Source organism: Erpetoichthys calabaricus, chromosome 12, assembly GCF_900747795.2.
Source record: "Erpetoichthys calabaricus chromosome 12, fErpCal1.3, whole genome shotgun sequence".
NCBI lineage: Eukaryota > Metazoa > Chordata > Cladistia > Polypteriformes > Polypteridae > Erpetoichthys > Erpetoichthys calabaricus.
This window is the reverse complement of record NC_041405.2, coordinates 36729922-36742100: the sequence shown is the minus strand read 5'-3', so window position 1 is coordinate 36742100 and position 12179 is coordinate 36729922. Positions and strand designations below refer to the sequence as shown.

Sequence of the window (12179 nt, the reverse complement as noted above, 5' to 3'; positions counted from 1 at the left end):
ATACTAGGAAGGGTGGAAACTTTTCTGTATACTTATCTGAAATTGACCCTCCCATCTTCAACATTCTACTTTTATAATACACTCAAAAAGCCACTGAAAAATAAAACAGGGTGTGTTGTAACTATTGTATATGTCACTGCTATGGAGTGAGGAAAATTAGCTTGTGCTTATCAGTTGACAGAAATGAAAACCAGCTTTCAGAAAGAAGGTGACTACCACTGTTCTACACTGATCACTTGGTTTAGTTTGAATAAACTGATGTTTAAATGATTAACAAGAACTGATTTTACTCTAACTTTTTGTCTGAAAACAAATAAGAGTGTGAAATTAAAATACTTCAAATGATGTGACGTTTATTCACAAATAAACAAAGTCCCCCTATAAATCAAAATAAAACAATATTTTTCTTACAAGGCTCACAAAAACAACACAAAGTTAATAAAAAAAGAAAACTAAAATCAGTAGGAAATTACCGTCTGTTGTTTAGTTAACACGTCTCTGTATACAGCTTCACGGCGCTTCAACTCCAGTTCAATGCTTGCTTGGCGACCTAAGGCCATAGACTGTACTTGAGCCTCAGTCAGATTTGGATTTTCTTTCCACTAAAAGGTGTTTAAAACACAACACACAAATAAAAAATGAATGTATTTTGATTTAGACAAAACAGCAATGCTACAATGAAAAATAGCTTTATGCTAGCTGGGTTCTGATTTTATAGAGGAGCTGATTCAAAACCTTATTCTGTAAAAGAAAATAACTCTTTACCCCTGTGTTTGCACTGTAGTTCTTCTTCACACATTCGAGATATGTGCAGATAGGGTTAACTGCTGACTAGTGTGGCACCAGTGAAGTAAGGGATTATTTCTGCAAGACACTGTGGTCCTGGACTAAACTATTGTTTATTTATAGGAATTCACATAGTTAAAAGGATTGTTGCTGACACTGTGAAAGTAGTGCTTACTAATTTCAATTCACATGTTGCTGACCTTTATTTAAAAGGGGAAATGTGTTTTTCATTTACACCTCCCTACTCCTGCTGTTTATTGAGGAGCAGAAAAATAAAATTTCTATAATTTCAAATGAAGGAGTTATAAAGAAAAAAGACAGAGGTTTATGATATTTTATCACCTGGTGGTGATGTCTGGGCATGAAAAACTGGAGCCTGTGCATCTTTTTTGATCAGAGAATATTACTTGAACTCTTCTTAAGTTTGTAAACCATTTTTAAGTAGTTTTATTTTTGAACACATTCATTATTTGGACAACTTTATATTTTAGCATTGGACACTCTGCAGTCTCCTAAATTATTACTGATTAAAAAGTATCTTTGATTATTACTAATAGTTTTAATTTTCAGAGGTGTCACTTTTTCTACTCAGTGATTGTTCCAACTAAAAGTTAGTTGTGGGAATGGGCCTGCAACATATCTTGCATGGAAAAAAATCTGCCATTTTAAATGATCGTATTTCTTACCACAGATGATATGATATCTTCAAATGATTCTCTTGTAACTGAAGTAATCTGATTGCTTGCTTCAACAACTTTCTCTCTGCCTTGGTTAATAAGATCCTGAAAAAAAAAAAATTCAAAAGATTGAGAAGTGTTAAAAAGATAGAAGATGAACCCATGGGAATATTCTTTTCTTCATTCTATTAGGTAAAATATTGGAAAAATGTATGCAAGTGTCTCTTTCCCCCAACAAAGGCTGTCTTTAGGATACTGTTTTTCATGATTTTAAAAAGTGTAGAATAGTCTAAAAATCTTAAGAACTTAAAAAAGTTATTTGGTATTCTGCGTTCAGCACCACTCTCCTGTGTTCTTTATTGAAAAATATCCTGTCCACTAGTAAATGAATAAATTACAGTATGGTTAAGCACCTTCTCTCATTAGTGTACTAGGTAATTACATTATTACTACAATGTGTCACCGTCTAGGAATTTGCTCTTTAGTGTTGCGACTAAGCACAACTCTACCTGCTAATCTAGAACTTGGAGTCTTCAAATATCAAAGATGCTGCCTCATTTCCCATAAAAGGAGTAAAAGGAATTCCAAGCTCTGCAGATAGGATGGCTTCTAAATTGTGAAAGCACACTTCTTTGCATGAGGAAGTTGGCACTGTCCCAGACTGCTGCTCCTAAGTGTACCTGGACTATACAGGTGGTATGGATTGAGTTAAATAACATTTATGATTTCGGCATTCTTATACGCAGTGGGCCAGTGCAACTTTCACTGTTTTGGTTAGTTATGCACAACTACTTGGAAAAAGAAGTTTTTAAATGCTAAGCTAAAACCCTATAAATTGAGCTCTGCAACAGTGTGTCCATGATAAGAAATAACCAATTCTTTCAATACTTCTCCAAAAACACCGGCACATCACTTAATCATAAAACTGTTGTCAAGGATCACTAACAGTTCTTACGGATAAACTATATTTAAACTAGTGCTGGGAGGTATGGCCAAAGTTCTATATCACGGTATTTTTCAAAATTATACCGGTTTCATGGTATTGGACGGTATTTTTTTCCCATGCATGAGTGGATGTTAACCACATTTTCCACTGCAATTACTGGCTAAGAATAACCTATTCCACTGTCATGAGAATTGTACAAAAAAACATTTTAAAGTACACACAAGTATTAATACAGGTTTGCATGGCCCCATAAAGTGATAGTTTTCAAGGGGGTGGCATTAATGAAGAGAAGGAATCACATTGTATGACAGTTGCAGTCCAAATATAGAGCCTGTTAATTGAACAATGTTTGCAAACAACTTAAAAACAAAAATTTTGACAACATATTTTCAACCATCCAGAGGCATTTAGACTTAGTAAAACATCCAGAGGTGCTTGCCAAAAGTTGTATTGCAATGAACATGTCTTAGAAAAGGAATAAATAGTAAATATTTTTTTAAATCAACTACACTTTGTCAATGTTAACCATCTCTGTCCACTGACACGTTAGTGACTTTTTAAACAACTTTACCATCATTAAACTGCATAATATTTAAACAAATAAATAATAACAATAAAATAAATAATAGTATTATTACTGGAAGATGCACTATTACTTCCACAACTTCAAGCCCAGGTGCATCACACAGTACTCACCAAATTAAAATAAAATAAAACAAGTGCAACTTGGTGAGGACATCTTTACCAACTGAACCATCATTAAGGCAAATTGCATTAATATGGACCTTGCTTCAAGCTAAGCTATATACATAAATAATAAAACTGCAACTTGCATTTATAATGCTATTTCTGGTATAGCCCTACGGAAGTGTATTAGGGCCATGGTGAAGAAAAAAAAAAACTATATGTTGAGATTAAAGTCGACACTTTTACTTTATTCTCATAGTTTATTTTGTCATTAAAGTAGAATGTTGAAAATTAAACTTCATCCTAAAATCAATGTTTAATTTACTAGATTTTCACAAACCCCATCATAAGTTAATGTAGCACATTAAATGCATTTGTGTTGTGTTCCCCGACCTAGTTGTTAATCGCTACGTGCTTAACACTAGAATTACCAGAGCTTATGAAAAAACTCGTAGATCCGGCCCACCTTAAATCCGTTTGCACCTTTCTGTCAGCGTCTTTTGTCCTGTAAATGTGCCGATAAAGACAAGCAGCCCACTATTCCAACCCCCCACAGCTGCAGAATGTGCACAAAGTTCTCCCAGTTCATGCCTTGATTGATTATCTGGGAGTGAAGTGCTGGAGTTTTAGAGTGGAAATAATAGATCATTATTTGGAACACATGCATTTCATGTGTGTTCCATTTCTACAATAATCTGTGTAAAGACATTGTTAAAACAGAAACGTTTTTCATATTTTAGTAGTAAATGACAAAATGTTGGCATAAACTATATAATGTGTTAAGTCTGAAGTCCAAAGATCAAATAAACACTTTCACAAAAGGTTCAAGGATAAAACAACAGCTTCTGTGGCGTAGTGGTAAGATTTGCTGACTTCTAATCAAGAGTCCCTGTTCGATCCCGACTGCCTCCTATATTTGCCGTTTTCAGTAGTGAGCTGCTCTTATTGTTAATATTATACAGTACACACATACATTTGGTTTGCATTCGTAACAGACAGTGGACATTTATAGTACTTGTGAAAGTTAGTTTTATTTTCGCTTTTATTCTCTGAGTCACGACGACAATACATACAACCGCCCCCCGACCCATGGATCTGACGCTGATAGTTTTTATTTGAAACTGGGAATAACTGTAGATGTGAGTGGTGTTTTGAGGCAATGGAACTGGACATTCTCTGATTTGGAGGGATAAAAGCTGACACACAATCGCTGGTGGATCTGCCTTCTTCGTATCTCACTGTCACTTGATTTTTTTTTATTCAGTTATATTGAGTGTTCCTGCTCACGCTGAATTAGTATGCACCTTATGGTCTATGATGTAAAAAAAAAAACAAAAAAACACAGAAACATAGGTATATATGATATTTGGAATTATTCATTTTATGACCTGTATAGTATATTTCGGAAAACATTGTGGCACGGATGCAACATTATTCATATTGTTCATATTCATTCGCATAACATCTTGCGCTTGTAATCAGTGACCATGTGGGTTTTTTTTCGTTTTGTTTTTCCCCGATCTTGCCAGTCTCCACGTTGCTGTATGCTGTTTCTTTTGTACTCCAAGACATGCAGAGGAAAGAATAGTACAGAGCGGTAAGTTCAGCGCTATATGCAATCATCAAATTCAATTGTTAACAGTTCACACACACGCAAGGATCGTCCTTACTACATTTACGACATGTGTACCTGTTGCAATGCGCACACTTCTCTCTATGCTGTGGTTTCTATTACACACCTGAAAGAAAGAGACAGTATATGTGACATTTTGAAGAAATAATTTTATGACCTGAATAGTACCAATCAGAAAACATCATCGCACTAATGCAATATAATTTGAAAACGAGCAGCGTCAGATCGGGTGTGAATTTATGCTGCCACTGTTACATAGAGTCAGATCAGAAGAGGCAAGGTGGGGTGGGGGGGTACAGCGTGATTGTGATTGAGAGAATTGAGAAGAAGGAAGGCAGATTCACCAGCGTTTGTGTGTCAGCTTTTCTCCTTCCAGATCAGAGAATGTCCAGTTCCATTGCCTCAAAACACCACTCACATCTACAGTTACTAGGGGGCTCTGCCCCCTGCTCGCTTCGCTCGCCAACCCCTGGTGTTGGGAAATGACAAAGAGCATGATGTATGAATGAGATATAGAATAGTGTGAAGGTGTAGATGATGCAAATAGAAAGCAAACAATAAAGTGTGTGGCACAGTGTAAAGGTTTATTGGAAAATTTCTTTGTACACGCCGTTTAAGTGTAAAAGGTAATTCCAGGTCAGAACTTGTAAGGTCAATGAAGATAGTTATTGTCATGATCAGAGTCAACTTTGTCAGAGCTTAGAAAGAGTTGTGTCTCTCCAGGAAGTAATGCAATGACTTGGGTATTTATGTTTTCCACATTAATATTTTTTGGACATAATATAGTGCGTTGTGTTAAAAGGGGCATTTGGTCTAATGAGATTGCTGTTCCAAATATCTCTGTAACTAAGTCGTCGCAGATAAAGGCTTGAGGAATTGTAATAATATCTGGGTGAAGTCTATCTGTATTGGTGAGTGTACCATCTCCCAGTTGTAATAACCAATTGTTATGATCTGGATCTGGACATCGCATGTTTTGTACTAACTGTATCTTTTGAAAGCAATGCCAATTGTCTGCGTATTTTAACTCTTTTAGGGCGGATGTCGACTTTTGTCGACAGGAGGGGTTGAAGGCGAATGTCGACAAAAGTCGACATCCAGGGATAAAGGGCGACAATCAGCTGTTAATGGCGACAAATCTCACTGTCATGTCACAGGCATTCCCTCTGTGCTTGGAGGAATGCTAGACTCGTTGACTCGGCAAATAAACATTGCGTGTGCGTGAGTTGCGAAATGTAAACAAAGGCAAGATGGCACCGACATGTGAAAAGGCAGCGAAGCAAGTGCAGAAAAGAAAACACTTGGCAGACGTTGTTTTGCGCATTACCGCGGAGTCGGACTCTTGATTTTTCAGAATCGGACTTTATTGGCAGTGATCAGGAGATCGAGCAAGAGTGTTAGAAGCAGGCATCAGCTGATCAGACACCAGCCGATGCCGCGCCAGCGGATCTGCTGCCAGTTGAGTGCCTTCGCGCAGCCGATGCATCTACGGCAAGGTTCGCATGGGATAAATACACATACATTGAACCGTTGAGAGCCGATCTGGCTACCGGAGTTTACAAGACGGCATGACTTGCTTTTGGACACGACAGATCACCAGCTGCTGTACTTCAGGCTGCTGTCTCCTGATGCTGCTTTTCAGCTACTGTCAGACGAGACAAACAGGTAGGCAGAGATTTTTTTTGAATCGCGGGCTGCGTTTGCATCGCATTCTCGTTTTTCAAAGTGGAAACCCACAACGAAAGACGAGATGAAGCGCGCTGTGGCATTACAAACAGAGATGGGACAGAACTGGTGATATAACTTCAGGGAGCATTGGTCCAAACGTGTTTTGTTCCCTGGTGGCTTAGGTACGTGCTGCTGCAAAGTTTTATTCACTTCTGTAATAAACAGAAGCAAATCCCATGGGGTGAGCCAGGCTATAATGCCATACATAAAGTTCATAAAGTTTCAGAAGATGAAAAGAGGTGACAATACGGTTTTCATGCAGGCAGAAAACTTGGTGGCAGTGGCATGGCACGATGGCAAATGGGTGACTTGTCTCTCTACAGTACACACTAACAATATATGTTAGAAAATGCAGCAACAGACAATTGAAAAATAGGCATCAAAACAACACATATTGTAAGGAGTGCAATGTGGCAATGACTGAAATTGGCTGCTTTGAGCGAGATCAGACTTTGCTGTGTAAAATGTATGTGATATGTATGTGAAATCATAGAGAATTCAGGCTCATACAACATGCAAGACAGTAACATTTGTCAAAAGTAAATATCTTTTGTTGATTTGATATGTTAAATAATTGCTTTGTGTTCTTTTTTAAAAAATGTTAGTTTTTGGAAAAATATTCAGCCCTGGGAGAAAAGAAACAAAAAAAAAATTAGCCCTAAAAGAGTTAAGGTGCACTGAACAATAGCTGAGCGCATGGCATGTGGAACAATAGCTAAGCACTGTCTAAAATCTCCTCCTAATAAAAGTACCTTTCTTCCAAAGGGAATATTATTATTCATCAACGTTTGTAGAAGTTTATGAATGGTGTTGAGTAAGTGAGTGGATGCCATTGTACATTCATCAATAATTAACAGTTTTGCAAGACGGATGTCATGTGCAGTGCCACTGTTAATGTTCATAGTGGATACCGATTTGTAGGATCTAATGCAGTTCATAAAGTTTTCACTTTCAGGTACATCGTTAGTTAGAAGCTTCTGTAGATATTCAGGATATGAATGTAAAGGAGGCAGTCTAATTTGACCCTTTTGACAACAACGTGTAAATTCATTACTTGTATTGCCAGTTGTTTCTTCAGGGAAGTTAAGTGAATGACAATGATTGCAAATGACATTCATTAATCCCAATGAATTTTCCTGAATAGTGGACTCATTATTGAACGCGTTGTCAGCTAACTGGCGCAAGCGTTTAGCAGGTGTCTGTCGTTGATGTCCGTGACGTGTATGTTTTGCTTGTTCCGTTTGAGAGGCGTGTCGTTGTATGTCCATTATTTGGGACGTGTTGTTTTGGAGGTGTAACTAATTTGCCTGTGCTGTGTGAGAAGCCCGTTTTTGTATGTCGGTCATTTGATCTTTCTCTTTTTGGAGCCTTGCGTGCTTGTTTTGCGGCATTCCAGATGCGCGGTGTAGACGTCTGCGTTTATTTATTTTGTCCCTTCGCTGCCGTTTCTGTATGTCTGAGACGGGAGGTGTTTCGTTTTGAACCCGTGCCTGTTTCGATGCAGCACTGTGAGACGCGCGCTGCATGCGTCTACGTTCAGTGTGTCTGTCCATTTGGGTTCGTTTCTGTAACTGTGTTAGTTGAGCTTTGCGTTTTTGGAGCCGAGACATTTTTTCTTCCAGAGTTTCAGAAGCGCGTTGTAGCCGATGTGTATTGTTTTTTTTTCATACGGGTTTGTGTGTTTGGTCCCGTTACCCGAGCCGTATCGTTTTGTACCCATGATCGTGAATTCATGAATTGTTTGTTCTTCAGCGTTAGAAATATGGATAAGTAATAAGGAGGATCGCACTCACTGTTAATATGGCGCCTTTTCTGCGGTTGAACGGTTAATAGTGCCTCATTGTAATGAGATCCACCTATGCTGCATAGTGTGAATTGTGTTTGGTCCCGTTATCCGAGCCGTATCATTTTGTACCCGTGATCGTGAATTCATGACTTGTTTGTTCTTGAGCATGATAAATATGGATAAGTAATAAGGAGGATCGCACTCACTGTTAATATGGAGCCTTTTCTGCGGTTGAATGGTTAATAGTGCCTTATTGTAATGAGATCCACCTATGCTGCATAGTGTGAACGTGTTGAGATGACGTATGTTTAATACGGACGGTTCATTTAGAAATGGGGCTTTGTGTGTCATTTGTTATTTATGTTACTGTGGTCGAGGGTCTGAATCGTCGTTTTTGTGTACGTTTTGTGTGCTATGGCCGTAGTCTGTCCCGTTTCGTGTCCAATGGGCTTTGTGTGGTGCTCGCGGCTTCTTTTTTTTTGTGTGCTAGGGGCTTGTTGAATCCTCCTCTTTGTGTGTCCCGTTTCGTGTGCAACGGCGTCTGACTCCTTTTTTCTGTGCGCGACGCCTCATTTCTTATTTTACGTTGCATTCCATCCGGTTCCCGTTGCTTGCGGGGGGGTGGGGGGGAAGATTTGTGGGGCGTCTGCGCAGAGAATAAAAGTGAAAATAAAACGGTGACTTTCACAAGTACTATAAATGTCCACCGTCTGTTACGGACGCAAACCAAATGTATGTGTGTACTGTATAATATTAACAATAAGAGCAGCTCACTGCTGAAAACGGCAAATATAGGAGGCAGTCGGGATCGAACCGGGGACTCTTGATTACAAGTCAGCACTTGTACGCCACAGAAGCTGTTGTTTTATCCTTGAACCATTTGGGAAAGTGTTTATTTGATCTTTGGACTTCAAGGTTCACAAATTATATAGTTTAAGCCAACATTTTGTCATTTACTACTAAAATATGAAAAATGTTTCTGTTTTAACAACATGTTTACACAGATTATTATAGAAACGGAACACACATGAAATGCATGTGTTCCAAATAACGATCTATTATTTCCACTCTAAAACTGCAGCACTTCACTCCCAGATAATCAATCAAGGCATGAGCTGGGAGAACTTTGTGCATGTTCTGCAGCTGTGGGGGGATGGAATAGTAGGATGCTTGCTGCTTGTCTTTATCGGCTCATTTACAAGACAAAAGACGCTGACGGAGAGGTGCATTTAAGGTGGGCCGTTTCTACAAGTTTTTTTCGTAGGCTCTGGTAATTCTAGTGTTAATGAGCTTTGTGAATATAACATAGGATACATTTGGAATTTGGTTCTGAACACAGGGAAAGTGACAATGTTTGATCCGAAATATAATTAGGACGCCGCTAGTACGTCATTGGTGCTGACTTTGATAGATGCTCTGCTGGATCAAGGTTACTGTGCAACTATGGACAATTTTTATACTTCGCCAGAGCTATTTGGCATCTTGCTGCAAAGAAAGACTGTCGGATATGGAACAGTGCGTTCCAACTGTCATGGCATGCCAGAAGACTTTGGCAGAGCTAAATTACATCAAGGTGCGCTAGCAGCTTGGCAAAAGAGTAAAGTGCTTAGGCTGAAATGGAAAGACAAGAAAGATGTTTGTCTTCTTAGCACTGTACATAATGCAGCTCTGGTCACTGTACAGGCAAAAGGCAACAAGCAGCTTACAAAGCCTTGTGCTGTGGTCGACTACAATAGCACGATGGGCGTCGTAGATTGTGTAGATTAAGAATTAACTTTCTATCCTGTTATGCAAAGGCAACAAAAGAAATACTATAAAAAGATATCTTGTCATCTGGTGAAACGGTGAATTTGGAATGCATTCGTTTTATACAAACAAAAAGCTGGCAAAACTATCTCATGCAAACGTCACATGCCAGCTTGTACAACTAATCATTGCTGCACATCCACTGTCCACACTACCCCTAAAGAGATGCGGTCAGACCAGCACATCATGGATCAATCCGGAGAGTCTTATTGGTAGACATTTTATTGATTATATACCTCCAACAGAAAAAAAAATAGAATCCAACTTGAACCTGTGCAGTGTGCTGTTCAACAAAAGATAAATCTGGAAAGAAGATCGCAAAAGAAACACGCTATTATTGTCCCAACTGTGACACTGGATTGTATCTTTCACTGTGCTTTAAGATTTACCACACAAAGGACTCATTTTGATATTATATACTGTTTTGGCATCATTAGGAGTAGTATTATTACTGTTATAATTATTTTTGTTATTATTGTTCATTTCATATTATTTTTATTCATCATTACTATTATATTTTGTATAATTATTATATTTTTGAGATTTAATAAAAATGAAAATTATGGCAAAAAAATACAGTACTAAGGAGATTAAAAAGTACTTGAGTACAAGTATGTATATATATGGATGTGTATACATGGATGTGTGTGTTGTGTGCATGAGAGACACAGAGACAGATTGGATAAAATTCAAGTGGTTATTGAATAAAATAAACACTTTCACAAAGGTACACCGAAACAAGTGTGCTTTAATTCAAGAATAAAACTGAATTAAAAAAATTAAAGTATCAACAAGATACCAAGAAGACATGATTCACTAGTGTTTGTGTGTCTTCTTATATCCCTTCAGCGATATCTTTTACAGGCAGCAAAACTTTACACTGGCTGTTATAGACTCAAATTAAATGAAAGTTTTTTATTATAGAATAGTAATAATAAAAGCAGCTTATTACTCAAAACATAAATTGAGGGGTAGACCCGGAATAGAACCTGAAACCTCTTGATTTAGAAGATGCCGTTTTTACCTCTAAACCAGCTATGCAATTGATATTTGGGTTTCAGTTTTAAATACTGACAGTAACATGTAAATTGAATTTCTCTTTCTTTGGTTATATTCGTGAATAATGGTGCACTTGTTTTTTTATACCTTTTGTGAAAGTGTTTACTTGATATTTGGACTTCAGACTTAACACACTATATCATGTCAGAATTTTGTCATTACATGAAAAAATTTTCTGTTTTAGTTATGTGTTCAAAATGTCTCACATTTCCTGTCATCCTGCATTTGTCCATATCATTGTAAACATGGAACACACAAAATGTATGTATTCCAAATAACGATATATTATTTACCCTATATAATTTCAGGCACCTCACTCTGAGATAAACGGACTTGTGTTGGGAGAACTTCAGCTGCGTCGGTTGAGGATGGGACAGAAGGCTGCTTGCTGCCTGACACATTTGCAAAAAAAGGAGGCTGATCAGGAGGTGTGAAGGAATTTAAGGTGGCCCAGCATTAAGACATTTTTTGTAGGCTTCAGGGATTCTAGTGCTAAAAAATTTACTAAATACAGACCTGGTACACATATAAATGCAGATCTGTTAAAACACACAGAGAACAAGGAAATAACTGGTGTTTAATATATGGAAACCAACAACATCTCTCCATTAATTAACTGATGAACTATACACTAAAATAATTCAACTTTAATACAACATTACAATTGGCAATTACAAATCTGAGAGTCAGTGTTCTACTCAACAATGCTCTGAACAGGAATCAGTTACATTTAAATGTTCTCTTCTGAATTGCTTGAAGAACTAATAATATGGACAACACAGAGATACATAACACAAGTCACAAACTTTGCTGTTCATTGGAATATAGAATAAGAGATGTGCAGAAATTTGTCAATAATTTACAAACACAAAATACATTGCTGTTCAAAGGTAACATTAATACATAAAACTACAGTTTTCACTTAATAAGTCACCTGTACTTTCCTTACTCATTGCAGCTTTAGACTAGATTCTTGTTGGCAGGGCCTTGATCTGTTAGAAACAAAATTATTTATCTCTGCTTCAAAGAAAGCTGACACCCCTTTTATCCATATTACTAACCGAGAATAAA

At 37.6% G+C, this 12179-nt stretch overlaps 1 protein-coding gene across 3 annotated transcripts in view; it reads right to left on the bottom strand.

The window, feature by feature from the left end:
• The window catches only part of atrx (ATRX chromatin remodeler), a 387366-nt gene that overhangs the window by 3685 nt on the left and 371502 nt on the right, over positions 1-12179 (bottom strand). For all 3 annotated transcript variants that reach the window (XM_051934359.1, XM_051934358.1, XM_051934360.1), the window contains 2 exons: positions 1473-1568; positions 474-602 (listed from right to left, as the gene is read on the bottom strand). In XM_051934359.1, coding sequence (XP_051790319.1) covers positions 474-602; positions 1473-1568 — 225 coding nt within the window. The remainder of the gene's footprint in view (positions 1-473; positions 603-1472; positions 1569-12179) is intronic.